We start from the raw sequence: 16925 nt of genomic DNA on the forward strand, positions 1-16925 counted from the left end.
GGCCCAGGGTGAATTTGACACCTGTGGTTTAGGCAGGGACAGGCAATTATTTCAGCTGGAGGGCCGTTTAATGGGTTTTGGTGAGCTGTCAAAGGCTGCAAGGGTAGCCCCACCCCCTGGTCGCCACCTTGGGGCCAGAAGTCCCACCTCTAACCTCTGACCTTTGCCAGCCAAAGTCCCTCCCCTTACCTCGGAAGTACTCCTTTTGGGAGGGAGGGTGTACCATCTTGAAACTGGGGGGGAAATCATATACTAAAGAAGTCAAACATCTGCTCTAACTTATTTTAATTTTATTTAAAAAAATTGTCCTGGTTTATGTGTGTTTGCATAGTGTATCTAGAGGCAACTGAGTAATAGCTGAAAATACAATCTTACTTTTGTATACTGTGTGTGTGGGGTAAAGGGGTAGATGTGGGAGGGGGTGGTTGAGGAGTGTGTGTGTGTGGTGTGGTGTGTGTCGTGTGTTTGGGGGTATGGTGGGGGGGGGGGAGTGTGTGGGGGGGCTGTGGGGGGGGGGGGGGGTGGTTAAGGCATAAGCACCTAATTCTGATAATTTTCATTTCTTGGGCAATGAGGAAATGCAGAGGGTCTTAAGGAGGAAGGATAAGGAAAACAATAAGCTTCAGTTACAGAGCAGATCATTGCTGTAGGTCATGTAAATACATGTGGAGGTGAGCTTTCAAAAAGATCAGGATGTTTTAAACCATATCTAGTCAAATATATGGTTTTAATAGATGACACTTAGCGTTGTGTGGTATTGCCAGAATGCATATATAGAGTGAGCCATTCTTGAAAGACGCTTCAAAGGAATTACTACACAGAGGTAAGCTTCAATTAGGCCCTATATACACCTGAAAGCCTCAGGTCCAGAAACTTGCCGTGGATACATTATCATACATTAAAATAATAGAGGCAGAAAAACTTTTTTGGCACATGACAGATTTTGACAGCTAGAATAATCACCAATTTGATAAATGTAAAAAAATTAAAAAGGGAAAATGGTTATAAAGATGAATGGCACCTATGCATGCACATGGAGGCTGCTCCCGTGTGCTGGAATTCCAGCATGTTGGAGCAAATTAGATTAATTGAGTCAGCAGGAGCATGACAATTGCCATGCTCCAGCAGCCTACTGAGTCTCATATATCAGCATCCCCATGCTTAAAAATGGTGGAGGGGGTACTTGAACTAAAGCTCGCTGAACAAGCATTAGTTCAAGGACCTTCACCATTTTTAAGCATGGGGATGCTACAGGAGCTGCTCTAATTAAAGTGCTGCACCCCCTACCCCCAGAGCATGTGTTAACGTGCCCAAAGACCCCAGAAAGATAGTGGTTTGTCCTAAAGAGGAACTTGGATAAATATTCATCTCTGATTCCTTAACTTTCCTTCTGATCCTAAATACAAGAACTATAAATTTTTACCTCCTAACACACACTGGAAACCATCCCCGCGATAACCTGCCTTGCACTGGCATCTGAAGGACCCTGGAGTGTTGTAGCAGAAAGCATCTGGGTGACAGCGGTTCTGTTGACATTCATCTACATCTGTAAAACAAAAGATCAGGCCAGGTACACTTTTTCTCATGAGAAATAATACGCTACACATCACACACAATATTTTCAAGTGTACTTATGCTGTTTAGGAGCCTAAGTCTTGTTTTTAAAAATGACTAATTCTCCTAGGAGTCCAGATTCTATTGACTTTCAGTGGGACTTAGGCTCCTAAATTATTTGGGTGCTTTGAAAAATATTATCTCTTTACTGTCCCTAGAAGTAAGGGGTTGAAGTCTTTACATAAAAAGCTAACAAAAAGCTCTGATAACAATTTGTCAGATCAATAACCTAGCCATTTTTATTTAAAAAAAGAATAATTCTAGTTTCTCACACAACAGAGCTGTAAATCAGCAGATATTATAAAACAGGTTCAATTTGGTTGTTGATGGTTTCAAGGCACAGAATTATGGAAAGCCATTGCTGCACTGCAAACTAACTAAATGTGAAAGAAAGCAAATTGCCAGTTCAGAGTTGCAGGTACAGGTTTCCCTCGCTTTATGCAGGTTCTGTATGTGCGAATTCACTCTTATGCGATGACCCTTTTTATACTAAAAATTTGTTATATGCAAGGTAAATTCACTCTTATGTGATCGGTGTATTGGAAGCCCGCAGTCAGCTGCTTTGTGCAGTGCATTGTGGGAGTGATGTGCACCAAAATATAGTCTCCTGTGTGGATCTGTGTTCCTTGCTCATTGTCTGCAACACGTGTTTCTGTAGTTGCCAATCCCATTATGATAGTGCCCTGTGCTTGTGTATACTGTCTGCTGTTGGCGAGTACCAAAATTGTCTTGTAAAAGTGGTAGAAATGGGTCTGGGGGTCAGTACAGTCGAGGTCCTGGAATGTATCCCTACTTGTTCACTGTAAAATGGGTTCCCTTTGTGCAAATTTCAGTTATGAGCTGTTTTCCAGGAATGCATGCATCACATAAAGCGAGGGAAACCTATATAGTGCACTAGATTCAGATGAAAACAACTTGTATAATTCTATATTGATCTACATCAACTAAGGAACTGATCTTAGGTCACCATAACTTTAAAACTGTTTAAGACTTCTGCAACTTTTGTAACACACCAGGCTGCTTATCTACTGCACCTATGTTTATCTCTTACCAGTTACAAAATGACAGAGTAAGGGGGTTGGAAGGAACAATTTAGAGACTGAAGTGTGTTTGTCAAGTGACCTGTCAATCAGGACATTTAAAATCAGTCAGCTATTTAAATTAGAACCAGCTAATATATGGTGAAACAAAACCCACATTGATATCTGTTGACTTATTGGCACCTACAAGGATCAGAAAACTTTACAATAAACAAAACGAGCACATCAATAAATGGCACTACACACCTACACAGGCACGTCCATCTCCAGAGAAGCCAGAGAGACAGGAACAGATGAAGGAAGACCCACCAACATATGTACACTGGGCACGCTGAGGAATATCACAGTTGTGCGTGCCTGCCAGGCAATGGTTTATCACATGTTCGATTGCTGTAGGTTAGATGCAAACAATTCATAAAATGAAATTTGAATGTATAAAGTTTCCTTTTTCCTGAACAACTTGCATCTAGAGATAACTTTCAGAGAAAAAAAAAATTTTTTAGAGGTCAGTAAACAGAAAGGAAACTTAATTTTATTTAGCGCTCTAAAAATCTATGCAGGCCAGGGCTATTTTATAAATTAAAGACCTGATCATGCAAAGCACCTTAAAGGTTTGGGCCAAATGCTTGCTGATATACAAACAGGGATCCTAACACTTAAGGGATTTTTTTCCCTTTATGTAAGGAAATCCTGGCTGCCAAGAAGTTAAGAAAACGGCCCTGCGTGGGCTTTTTACATGTTGGCTGAACTAGCAGTTCATTGTACTGGGAATGATTTACTATCCTGCTAAAATAACCCACATATGACCCAAGATTGTCATCACTTGGCAACAGAAAGATACTCTGTCTCAGGAGGCACATATGTTTTTAAATTAATGGAGAGAGGCTTGGGATATCTGCAGGGGCTTGGTAAGACCCCACAGTTTTTCAAATTTTCTGTTATTACACCATCTACTTACAATGGCATCTACTACCACATTACCTACCTTGGCTGCATGTATTGGACACTCACATACTTGTGGGGATGAGGATTTTTTTTTAAATGTTATTATTAACATGTAAAATTTTGGGGGATGTCTTTGCCCTGGGTGGCATTTCTCATGGCTCTTCCCACTCCCACCTGTTATGCTTAAGGAGCAGAAAGAGATAACTTGCAATTTAAAAGTCCCAAAAATAAAACTAAAGGTTTCTCATGGTCTAAATATTTGATTCTGCAGGCTGTATTTCCCTAATAGTGTTTCAACTGCTGCTGCAACCCTGCTCCAGCAGTCTATCCTCCAGTGGGTCTGTATTGCGAAAGACAGGGAGACTGCAAAGCAAGGATTGCTGCTGTCCCAGCAATGTACTGAGGAACATCAAGATAGTATCAAGAGAAAACAAGATCCATGAAGAGAGTCACTTTCTCAGCTTTTCCAAATGGGGAGCCCCAGCAGATGGCAAAGTTGGAATGATTCAGAAGATTTGTTCTGCTCTGTGAAAATAAGCTGAATCATAGAACTATGACCACAAGGCACTATGTACTCTGGGCTCCTAAGCTTCAGCCAGTAATACAAGAACAATCCCTACTTTCAGCTCTTTCCCCATGCAATTTATGGGTCAAAGAAGTAGTATGAAAAAGTTGCTATTTCAGAAAAGGCAGTTCAGACTGTTGGTCTCACAGACCGTGTCACAGGAGCACAATGAAATATAGGAGCCTTCCCTTCAAATGGGGAAGGAGGAAACAAGGAAAGAGGCACCAGATGTATTTTTGTCCTTCAAGAAAAATCATTTCACTTTTCTCTCCAGTCCTGCGCCCTTCAGAATGCACCTTCACCATGTCTTTCAGAGAAAAAAGGGAGCAAATCAGGAATCAGCTGAGGAAGAATTTGCCAAGAAGTATGTATCAGATGTGCTACAAGGATAAACCTTATTGAGGGGACAGCAGACTGAAGGCAGTGTCACCAGGTGGGGAAAAGGGTGGAAAAAGTTAAGAAGAAAGCACTGCATTCAAAAGATATTACTAACAAAAATCCTTATCTCTTGCATACCTCTTTCAATATCTCATCCTAACCCAGGTGGGAGAAGGGACAACGGGAGGATAGGTGTAAAGAGACAGAGTTTCAACATCATGGATAAAGGCAATCACTTGGTTCCACTGTTTGACAACCCAGGGGAAGATCAGAGTATCATGCAGAAGGAAGTGAATGACTTAAAGGGCTGGAGAAACAACACAATGGGATGAACTTCCTTTGCATTTGATTTTTGACTTCTTGAGATCTGAAACATATCCACTATCCCAAAGAACCCACACAACACTAAAGATTGGGAAAATCCAACATGAACAAAGCGTGCCCCCAGCGGCCGGGGGGGGAAGGCTGCACTGGCAGCAGTGGGAGCGCGGTGGTGGTAAGTGTGGAGCTCCCGCACATGCCACCGACACCATTGTGGGGGGGCAGGCAAGCACCCGCAGGTGCCGCCAGAGGTGGTGGCAGCAGCCAGCGCCAAGCACAGACCACCCACAGATGCCGCCGGTGGTGTCAGAGGCGGGGTGGCAAGTGGCGACTGCCCGCAGGCGGTGGCACCTTTTTGTAAGAGGTGCACGGCCACGCCCAGGGGGGTGCACGTGCACACACGTGCCCTATGCGTCGACCCTGAAATTCGACATAGAAAATTATCCTGTATTTAAAAGTTAATCACTTTTAACAAGTCCTGCACTAACTTCTTCAAACTTTGCCAGCCACCACAGAAATTAAACATTTGCAATTTTATCAAAAACCTGAGAGCAAGAAAATCTTTCTGTAGGCCTAGATAAGGATCTGCCTAATTATATATTCTAAGATTCATGTTCCCACCAGGCAGAGATTGAAATAACCAAATATGTAAAGAAGAAAAAATTTCATTAAAATTAATCTACCAAGTCAAATTATTACTTGAAAGTTTTCACCAGCTACTTGACATTATCATGGCTTAAAATAATTTTCCACAAATCCTTGAGACTGAGATTGCCTAAAATGTTCTGACAGATTTTTTAAAAAATTCACTTCAATTAATTTCCTTTGGGTAAGATCTGGTATGAACTTCAAGACTGCCATCTGCCTCCAGGAGAAGTTGGGTTAACTGGTTTTAACTTCCACTCAATATTATGCAAGTAAGAGCGTTACTTTGAAGACACTATGCTGAAAATATATGAACCCCCTCCCCCATATATGAATTCTCCCTCTTCCCATCAGCTATTTCTGAAGAAAAGTGAAAGAACTGTCTTTTATAGTCCCTAAGATGTATATAAGCTTTTTTTTTTTTTACAAATTAAAAACTTGCAAAGTAAAATATTACCAGGGCAGCAAGCAGGCCTCTTGAACATAGGTGTTTGGGTCCCTTTCAAAGAATTGGAATACCATGTTCCAGCCACATGGACTGTAACTAGCTCATCTTTAGACTTCCCCCACAGTACATGGCTCAGAAACAGAGGCCTGTCCCAGAGTAGGGGCAATGTACTGAGATGGTTTACAACTGGAACAAGATTAACCTGCCTTAAAAACTGGGGATGTGACATGAGATGGCATGTTAGCAATCACTCCAAATTTTTCTCCCTTGCAAGTTTGAATTTCATTAATGTTTGCAATCTACAGATCAAAGTAACTGATAAGTAGGAGGCAAAGGTGAAAACCAAAAAGAGCTACTTTAAAATATGAACTAGAATGAACTACAAGAAAAACTACAGAATTTGATCCCCCTGCTATCCAACCCAGGGACTTTTTACATGCTCCCTAAAATCCACAAACAAGAGAACCCAGGCAGACCAATAATATCCAACCATGAAACCCTAACTGAGGAAATATCCGGTTACACTGAATCCATCCTAAAACCTTTTGTTACCCAAAGAGCGAGTTTTGCCCAAGTTACAACAACAGACTTTCTATGAAAACTTAAAAACACAGACCACCTTCTCAGCAACACCCTCCTAGGCTCCATGGAAATTATCCGCTCATATACCAACACCCCACACTGGGATGACATCCAAGCCTGCCTTATATATCTACAAGACCAAGATTACAACTCAGAGTACAGACCACAAGATATTATTGAACTTAAGAGCTTCATCCTCTCACACAACAACTTCACTTTCAACAATGAACATTTCCAGACCATGGGCAAAGCTTTGGGCACTAAAATGGTCCCATGTTTTGCCAACCTTTTTATGAGCCACCTAGAAGAATTCCTCAAGGACTGCACCATCAAACCCATGCTATACCTAAGATATATAGATGACATCTTCATCATTTGGGCCGAAAGCCTGCGAACTCCGATTGATTTCCATCACAAATTCAATAATCATCATCCCTCCACCAGACTGTCTGTTGAATACTCCAGCACCAATATTTCCTTTTTAGACACTACGATCACTATCCAGAATGGTAAAATACAAACCACCATATACAAAAGACCCACGGACCAACATACATATCTACACAAAACCAACAAATCACCCTAAACACACCAAGAAAACTGTAATATACATCCAAGCCCTCCGAAACCACCAAATTTGCATTGAGGAGAACACCCAAGATTGTCACCTTGCAAATCACAAAAGGGCTTTCACCCAACAAGGACACTCCTCCAGAGAGATAGATCACACTTTAGAAAGAGCCACCCAGATACCACATGAAGAATTTCTGCAGTACAAAATGAAAATCCCCACGAATTGCACATCATTAATTATGACATACCAACCTTCCCTGGAACCTATATGGAAAATCCTCAAACAATTACTACCCACACTATAAAAAGACCCAATTCTTAAAGAGTTCTTTCCAGAACCACCCTCCAACCTTAAACAAGCACCAAACCTCACCAACCTCATCACCAGAAGCAAACTTCCTATGGCCTGAAGCACACTGAATGGATCCAGACCATTTCAGGACAAGAAAAGTAAAACCTGCCAACACATCTCCACCACTCCTACAATAGCTACATCCCACAACAGAACCATCACCATTCCTGGATCTTACATCTGCACCTCCAGAAATGTAATATATCTCATGCAGTGCACTGAATGTCCTGATGGAAAATACATAGGAGAAACCAAACAAGAATGGCATAGCAGAATGAATGCACAACGAAAATCTATCAAAGACAAAAATTCCCAATACCTGTGGGTGCACACTTCTCACAAGAAAACCACTCTCTCTCCAATCTCTCATTTCTAATCCTCAAAGAGAATTTACAAAACATCTTTTGTAGATAAGCCTACAAACTTCACTTCATACATCTACTGGATACAAAAAATCATGGACTAAATTTAGACATTGGATTTATGGTACATTATAACCAGCCTGCCATCCGATGACCCCAGGTAACCTCTCTACATTGTACCAGCTAAATTCTATCATCAAGTCAACATTCCCCTCTTTCTTGCCCCACCTACATATCTCACACCTATTGTCTCCTGTCCCCTCTGATTTTCCCTGCCATGCATTTGCATTTTCACAGACCTGCATGTTGCATATTGGTTTATACTTCTATTCCACCCAAGAGAGAACACAAACACCATCAGGCTCTCCTTATGCCTGAAGAAGGGTGTTTGTGCCCAACAGCTTGCAAAGAACAATTTTTCCAACTATTTACTTGGTCTAATAAAAGATATCACATTTACCCCAAGAACCTTTTCTGCCTGTGTCCTTAGATCAATCCGGCTATAACCAACACTCCCGAATTTAAAATACAGCATTTACTTAGATTTACACTCAAGGTTCAGGGCAATTTAGTTGAGTGAATCTTAGCTGCCAAGATAATATTTTATTTTAATAAAGATAAAGAATACTGTGGTCATATAATCATAGAAAAGCAGGGCTGGAAGGGACCTCCAGAGGTAATTTAGCCCCCCGCTTGAAGTAGGGCCACTCCTATCCAAACCATAATCTAAACTCTATATAAGAGATCTGTGGTTGAAAAAAATTCTAGGTGCTTCACAAATGTTGGTAGCTATCTTTCTCTCCATTTGAGATGGCTCCCAAAAGGAAAAAAGAAAAAGGTTAATGCCCTTTGATCTTTATGATGGCTAAAAAAAGTGAAGAAAGGAAGGCCTCAATTAGATATACAAAAAATATGACAAATAGGGAAATGTACAGCAAAACAATCTCGGTTAGAAATGAAGTGTTAGGTATTAATATAAAAAGCTACAGATATCAGAGACAAATCTGTGACTGGAAAGACTATCTTACGAACAAAGCAAATCCTAGCAATAATAGAGGCCTATTCCTAGAGAGAGATGGTAAAACTCATGAATGATGTGTACCCCTGGCAGCTGGAGGGGACACAGTGGCGGGAGCACAGTGGTGGTGGTGGGAGCACAGCGGCAGTAAGAGGGACCTCCCGCAGACACTGCTGGTGCTGTTGGCAGCGGGGGTGGGTGTGGGGTGGGGGTGGTGAGCAATGACCAGGGATCAGCGATCACCCACAGGTGCCACTGGCAGTGTCGGCAGCAGCCAGCGTTGATTGTGGATTGCCCGCAGAGGGGCGAGCAGTGACTGACTGCAGGCACCACTGCGGGGTGGCGAGTGGCGACTGCCTGCAACCGCCATCAGTGTTGGAGCCTTTTTGTAGGGGGCACTACCATGCTCAGGGGGTGCATGCGCACCCGCGTGCACCCCCTACACATCACCCCTGGTAAAACTAATAGAAGAAGGAAAAAAGTTGAATGGAATACACAAGGTATTTGTGTATTCCAATGATATATGCCTAGTAGGAGAGGAAATGCTACAAAAGAACACAGAGATTATAGAATCAAATGCTAAAGAAAGTGGGCTTCCTATCAATGTCAGCAAGACTAAATACATGATCACATCCAGAAAGAAATCTCAAGAGCACAGTAAAATAAGGATAGGGAATGACAATGTGGAAGAGGTAGAGAAATTTAAATAAGTAGGATATAATACATATTCAATGAGGATAATCAAATAAGGAATCAAGGAAAGAATTTACAGTGCTAACATATGCCTGTTGAGCCTGGATAAAATAATATGATCATGGAAAAATTTCAAGGAACCTTAAAACCCAGCTTTATAGCACAATTGTTGAACCTGTCTTTTTATACAGATGTGAATCCTGGACCATGGCAAAGGAAAAAATGAAAAAGGCTACAAGCATTTGAAAACAAAGTGCTAAGGAAAATATTTGGAGTGGTACAAGGAAATGCACTATAAAAAGAAGACATAATCAGGAGCTTGAGTACCTTTACAAAAGACCTGATGTCTTAAGATTGATAAGAGCACAGAGAATGAAATGGGCACGGCATATCATGAGGACTGATAAGAGAAGACCCATAAGGTAGATTTTGGAAGCTGGGGTGGAGGGTATCAGACCTCAAAGTAGACCAAGGCATGGATGGGAAGATAAAATAAAAACTGATCTGGAAGATGCTACAAGGTGAAAGGAAATTGCATACAAGATAGCAGGAGATGGAAAGCCTTAGTTAAGGTGGTTGGCTAGCTATAGGCCCTTGAGGCCTGTGAGATAGTGTGAGAGAGAGAGAGAGAGAGAACAATTCAGAAACAGCAGAAAAGTCTTGGATAAATAGACCTGTTCTATATTTGGAAGGTTTCAGAGTAAGCTACTCATACCCTGGAAGGAAGATAAAGTAATTTATAGTCTAGTTACTGAGGATGATGTTAACTAACTAATAAACACTTTTGAGTCAGCTGGTATATGTCACTTGAATCTAAAAGTTGGCAAAAGAGATTTCTAACAACTGATGTTATGTTTTAATATGTCTTGAAATCCTGGGGGAATTCTAGGGGACTAACAGTGCTCCAATATACAGGAAGAACAAGCAGGATGAACTGGGTAAATAGAGGACAGTTAGCCTCACACCAACAGTGACATAATAATGGAAAAGCGGATATGGGTTTTAACTGATAAAGAGTTACCATGAAGGTAAGTATATCTTGTCAAATGAACTTGATTTTATTATCCGAAGATATTATAAAATTAAGTTGATGTAATCCGTAGATGTAATCTACTCAAAACTTTTGTGAGGCACTTTACTGAGTACTGCAGGACATTCCAATTAAAATCACTCTACAATAGCAAAAAATGATTAAGAACTGATTAACTGTTAGATTTCAAAAAGTGGCTGTCCATGAGGAATCATTTTCGAGTGGGGATGCTTCTAGTTCTCCTTAGAGCTTTAGCCAAAAAAAGTTATGGCTCAAGTTGTCAGTTCAAGATAGGAGGTAACTGGATGAAAACTAAGGTCCTTTGATATTCAGAGGGTCTAACTAAGGTAATTTAACAATTCCTTCTGCCTTTAAGTATGAAGAAAAGGACATAAGCTCAATTGTTTGAAAATATTTTCCCCAACACTGTTAAGCCACTTTTCCAAAGGAATGAGTCAATGGCAGAAGCAGGAATAGGGCTCAGGAGATCTGAGCCCTATATTCTATACAATGGGCCATACCATGCAAATATGGCAGTATATGAATTTAGAGATGCTATAATTCAACTTACCCACACAACTCCGCCCATCAGCTGAAAACTGATAGCCATCAACACACTCACATCGGTAAGTTCCCGGTTGGTTATTACAGACTGCATTGCTGCCACACACAGTTGGTTGCTCTGAGCACTCATTGACATCTAGAGAGTTATATAGATTCTAGTTATAAAGATATGCACAATATACATTCTGAAAACAAGAGCAATGTACAACTGTTACATTATAATGACCTATTCAAAAAGGTTGCCATAGCAGGACAAATTAATCTTAAAAAAATGCACCATCACTCTTGTTAAAAAATTCCAAATAGAGAATCAATAAAGGCTTTTTCCTAATTAGAGACACATGTACACAGCGGTAAAGTGTATCATTACACTAAGGTGTAGAACATATCAACATTTCCTAAAGTAACCTTAAATATGGTTTCAAAATAAACTATATTTCTGTGGTCCAGATATGTGGTATATAGAAATACTAATGCTAGAAGTTTATTACTTCTGGAAAAACTAGATTACTACTGAAAGTAACTGACAGAAAACACAAATTCAAAAACTAAAACAGACTAAGACTAAATTAACTTCTGCCACATGGCATCTATAGGTTAACTGAACTCAGCATGTGGAGGACGTATAGGCCAAGGATACACATTACACATAAACTGGTATAAGCAATTGGAAACACATTTAAACTTGTAACAGAACAGAAGTGCAGCCCACATAAACTGGTTTCAAAAGGGTCGAACTGGGTTTAAGATAAACCTGGATGGATGTCATATGCGATGCATAGGGGGTACACGCGGGTGCATGTGCAGCCCTTGAGATTGGCCATGCCCCCCCTGAGAGAAGAGCCAGCAGCACTTCCGGGTGTGTTGCTGGCACTTCTGGTTTTGCTGCTGGCACTTCTGCTGGTGGCAGTGATTGGCCGCTGGGGGACCTCCCTGGTCAGCAACTGGCTGCTGGGGGACCTCCCCCCACAGTCGGCAATTGGCCGCTGGTACCCCCACAGTATTAGGAGGCACCAGTCACCCATGATGGATGTAGTTATCAGACTTAACTGATTTAGGTTAAACTGGTCTATCAAACTTCTATCCCAGACCCCCTCCTGACTCAAGTTACGTTGCAGTCCCCCTAACATCCCAGGATGCTTTGCGGTTCCCTGCAACCCTGCTCTTGAAGGGTGGCCTGCTGCAACATGGGTCACACACTACTGCTCCGGCCCAGTGTGTAGCTGGCCCCACCCCTGGACTATCACGGAGCCACCCACACAGCTCCTCTGCCTAGCTGTGGCTCCCGGCAGCATACAGCTCAGAGCAGGCAGTGTGGGGGAGGAGGGGAGAGACGCTTCATACAACCAGGTCTTTTGGCTGTCTAGTCAGCAGAAACTGATACAGACAGCCATGAGATTTCTAATGAGACCTGTGATATGATGGAGGGACTCAATTATGAGCAAACCCAAATAAAATATGGTGCTATAGCACCTTACCATGATTTAGCTTTGTCAGTCTAATAAAATATTTCATGCCAAGATATCCAATAAAAATGGGTATTTACTTGTTCTGTAAGTTGTACATTAAGCTGCAAAGTCCTGTGAAATACTTAAAACGTAAGATCTTAGATAATTGGAATGTTAGAAACAGCTGAAGAGCAGAAAGACAGTGCTTCTTAAAGCTGTAATTTCAAGTCAGTTTTTGTATATATGGTTCTAATGACTTCTACCAGTATTTTTTTCAACATAGTAAGATAGTAAAATGGGCTGTTTAAAATGAAACTAGGGTTTAGCTTCCAATTCTTCATGCATTTCAGAAAATTAACTTTTAGAGGACTCCATCATTCATGATTTTTTAGAAGTAGGTAGAAGTTTAGTAAATTTGCTTGAGCCACTTCACACATCTACACAAGACATAACATTGCCGTAGCAAACAAACCATGACCCCGCTGCTACGTTGCTGTAGTGACGTAGCATTTTAAAATAACTGTGTGCCGCCAGGACTGCGCAGTAGTTGTGGTAGTACCTGCTAAAGCAAGTACTAAATGACTGCGCAGTACCAAATGCACAGTCAGGGGCACATGTAGATGTGCCCACTGAGTATTACTGAAACATATTCTATCCAGTTATTAAATGAGAGAGGTGAGGTGCAAGTTTTTAAAATTACATAAACATACATGTAGTAAACTCTGGGAGTAGAAAAATTCTTATCAAAGCCCCTCAGCCTGAGAAACCTAAAATACCTTCTGATAACTGCCTCTCCTTTTTTTCTCCCAGTAACTAGTATTTTAAGAGACCGCCCCGGGTTAAAATTTTGGAGAAATGGAAAAATTGACAATTACATTAAAGTCAATATTTATCCATAGTTATAAATACCACATTGCTATATTCACAATACCACATTCATTTCCTTTTTTAAAGTACTATTTTAGTAAACATATGCTTTACACTGGTGAGGATATCAATTTACTAGTGATTTACACAGATGAAGAGTTCTGTGTCCCCATCCAGCCTCTTCGCAAAGCTTTGGAGGCATAGCTGGAACTTCTAAATTATTTATTAAACCTATTCCCTATTCCTTTTTAAACAGCTAAATTGAGATTGCTTTAAAATGAAATCCCAAAAAGCACGGTAATCCCTACAGAGTATCACATCCTCTCTCTCTCTATACACACACACACACACATACTATATACAGTATATAGTATAATATATAGTACATATATATCCCTGCAGAGTATAACAGAATCATAGAAAATTAGGGTTGGAAGGGACCTCAGGAAGTCATCTAGTCCAACACCCTCAAAGCAGAACCATTCCTAACTGGATCACTCCAACCAGGGGTTTGTCAAGTCAGGCCTTAAAAACCTCCCAGGATGGAGATTCCACCACCTCTCTAAACCCGTTCCAGTGCTTCACTACCCTCCTAGTGAAAAATTTTTCCTAATATCCAACTAAAACTTCCCTTGCTGCAACTTGAAACCATTGCTCCTTGTTCTGTCATCTGCCACCACTGAGAACAGTCCAGCACCATGCTCTTTGGAACCCCACTTCAGGTAGTTGAAGGTTGCTATTAAATCCCGCCCCCCCCCGCCCCCATCTTCTCTTCTCTACACTAAATAAACCCAGTTCCCTCAGCCTTTCCTCCTACGTCACCCGTCCCAGCCCCCTAGCCGTTTTTGTTGCCTCCACTGGACTCTCTCCAACTTGTCCACATCAGGTCTGTAGGGCAGGGAGGGGGGGACAAAACTGGACACAGTACTCCAGATGTGGCCTCACCAATGTCTAATAGAGGGGAGTGATTATTCTCTTCTATCTGCTGGCATGCACCTACCAATGCAACCCAGTATGCCATTAGCCTTCTTGGCAACAACGGCACACTACTGACTCATATTCAGCTTATATACTATAACCCCCACTATATCCTCCAGGTCCTTTTCAGCAGAGCTGCTGTTTAGCCAGTCAAATCCAAGCCTGTAGCGGTGCATGGGATTTTTGTGTTCTAAGTGCAGGACTTTGCACTTGTCCTTGTTGAACCTCATGAGATGTCTCCTCCCAATCCTCCAATTTATCTAAGCCACGCTGAATCCTAGACCTACCCTCCAGAATATTTAGGATTCCCCACAGCTTGGTGTCATCCGCAAACTTGCTGAAGGTGCACTCCATTCCATCTTCCAGATCATTAATGAAGATGTTGAACAAAACTGGCACCAGGACAGACCCCTGGGGCACTCCACTTGATACCAGCTGCCAACTAGACATTGAGTCATTGATCACCTGTTGAGCCCAATGATTCAGCCAGCTTTCTATCCACTTTACAGCCCATTCATCAAGCTCATACTTCCTTATCTTGCTTGTAAGAATGCTGTGGAAGACCATATCAAAAGCCTTACCAAAGTCAAAGTATATCATGTCAACTGCTTTCCCTGAATCCACTGAGCAAGGCATCTCATTATAGAAGGCAGTCAGATTGGTCACGCATGACTTGCCCTTGGTGAATCCATGCTGACTATTCCCAAATACTTTTTTCTCCTCCAAGTGCTTAGAAATGGATTCCCTGAGAACCTGCTTCATGATTTTTCTGACAACTGAGATGAGGGTGACTGGTCTGTAATTCCCTGGATCCTCCTTCCCTTCTTAAAGATGGACACTATATTTGCCCTTTTCCAATTGTCTGGGCCCTCCCCTGATCATCACAAGTTTTGAAAGATAATGGCCAGTGGCTCTGCAATCTGCAGTCAGCCAACTCCCTCAGCACCCTCAGATACCTTGCATCTAGCCCCATGGACTTGCACACAGCCACCTTTTCTAAATAGTCCCTAACACATTCTTTCACCACTGCGGGCTGGTTATCTTCTCCCTAAACTATGCTGCCTGAAGCAGCAGCCTGGGAGCTGACCTTGTCTGTGAAGACCAAAGCAAAAAAAAGCATTAAATATTTCAGCCTTTTCCTCCTCATCTGTCACTAGGTTGCCTCCCCCATTTAGTAAGGGACCCACACTTTCCCTGACCTCCCTTTTGTTGCTGACACACTTGTAGAAACCCTTCATGTCCCTTGCTAGCTGCAACTCCAATTGCACTTTAGTGTTCCTGATTTCATCCCTACATGCCCAAGCAATATTCTTATACTCCTCCCTAGTCACCTATCCAAGCTTCCACTTTTTGTAAGCTTCCTTTTTTGTTTAAGCTCACTGCAGAGTTCTCTGGTAAGCCAAGCTGGTCACCTGCTATATTTGCATTATAACATCTAATTATATAGTGTAGTATATAATACAGTACAGGATAGTATATAGATAGAATATAGACTGTGCTATACTATAAATAGTACTGTATACTATACTGTACTGTATTCTACTGAGATGGAACCGAATGACAACTCATTTACATGGGAGATGGGACAGCACCTTCATTAGCATTCAGGATGGAGAACAGAGAGCCCAAGGCTAGGACCACACTGAACTCTGGGACCAGAGAAGCAGGGGAGCACTGTATGATAGGGGATCCCTCAGGGTAATGCCACCCATAGCCAGGAGCGATCAGTTCCTATTATCCAGCATATGAGCCATCATTTACTGATAAACAAACCTAGTGCTCTCCCTTGAGCCATTGTTAGTTCTCTACAAAAACCCCTAGCAAACCTCAAGTTTCTGTCCTGGTGCTTGGATCCAAAAGCTGCACCAGTTCCACTCCTTTGCTGCCTGGAATCCCTCCACTGGCCACGCTGAGGGCTCTGCCTGTCTGCAAGCTCCAACAAACACCGGGGAACCTTGACTGGTTCAAGCTGCGTTGAGTGGTGGTCTCTCTCTCTGACTCCAGGAACCTGACTTTTGCTTTCTTACTCCAGGCACAGCTTTCTAAACCTGACTTTTGCTTATCAAACTTGAGCTAGACTTTCCCAAATACCTAACTGAAACTACGTAGTATTGTAACTGTTTATTTGTCTCTCTTGTATGGCTATTACTACTGGCATCGTCATAAGTTCATATACCTGGCAATAAAAAACTTTTATGGGCAAGCTGGTTGCTATACTCTCTGTCTGAACCTCACTTACTCTTCCTTCCCCTTGACCTACCCATTTGCTTTCCAGCAACATTCTTTTACCTAAGCCAAAAATCCCTGCAATGCCCAAAACTATGGTGGGGTCTGCTCATTAAGGGAGTTACTACTAAGACCATCGTAACAAGAAATTGGGACGTGCCACATTTTGAGGAGCACGAGGGTATCAGATTAAAGTGTTGATCGGACCTAGCCTGCTCAGACATACTGTGTTAGTGTGTGTGTGTATGTGTGTCTAACTGCATTTATTATTGTCCT

The 16925-nt window shown here is 41.8% G+C and overlaps 1 protein-coding gene across 1 annotated transcript in view; it reads right to left on the reverse strand.

Moving 5' to 3' along the window:
- NID1 (nidogen 1) overlaps positions 1-16925 on the reverse strand; it is a gene marked incomplete at its 5' end in the record, with an annotated part of 85694 nt that overhangs the window by 35068 nt on the left and 33701 nt on the right. The window contains 3 exons of the mRNA XM_014523801.2: positions 1424-1546; positions 2901-3044; positions 11138-11266. Coding sequence (XP_014379287.1) covers positions 1424-1546; positions 2901-3044; positions 11138-11266 — 396 coding nt within the window. The remainder of the gene's footprint in view (positions 1-1423; positions 1547-2900; positions 3045-11137; positions 11267-16925) is intronic.

Source organism: Alligator sinensis, unplaced genomic scaffold (assembly GCF_000455745.1).
Source record: "Alligator sinensis unplaced genomic scaffold, ASM45574v1 scaffold93_2, whole genome shotgun sequence".
Classification (NCBI taxonomy): Eukaryota; Metazoa; Chordata; order Crocodylia; family Alligatoridae; genus Alligator; species Alligator sinensis.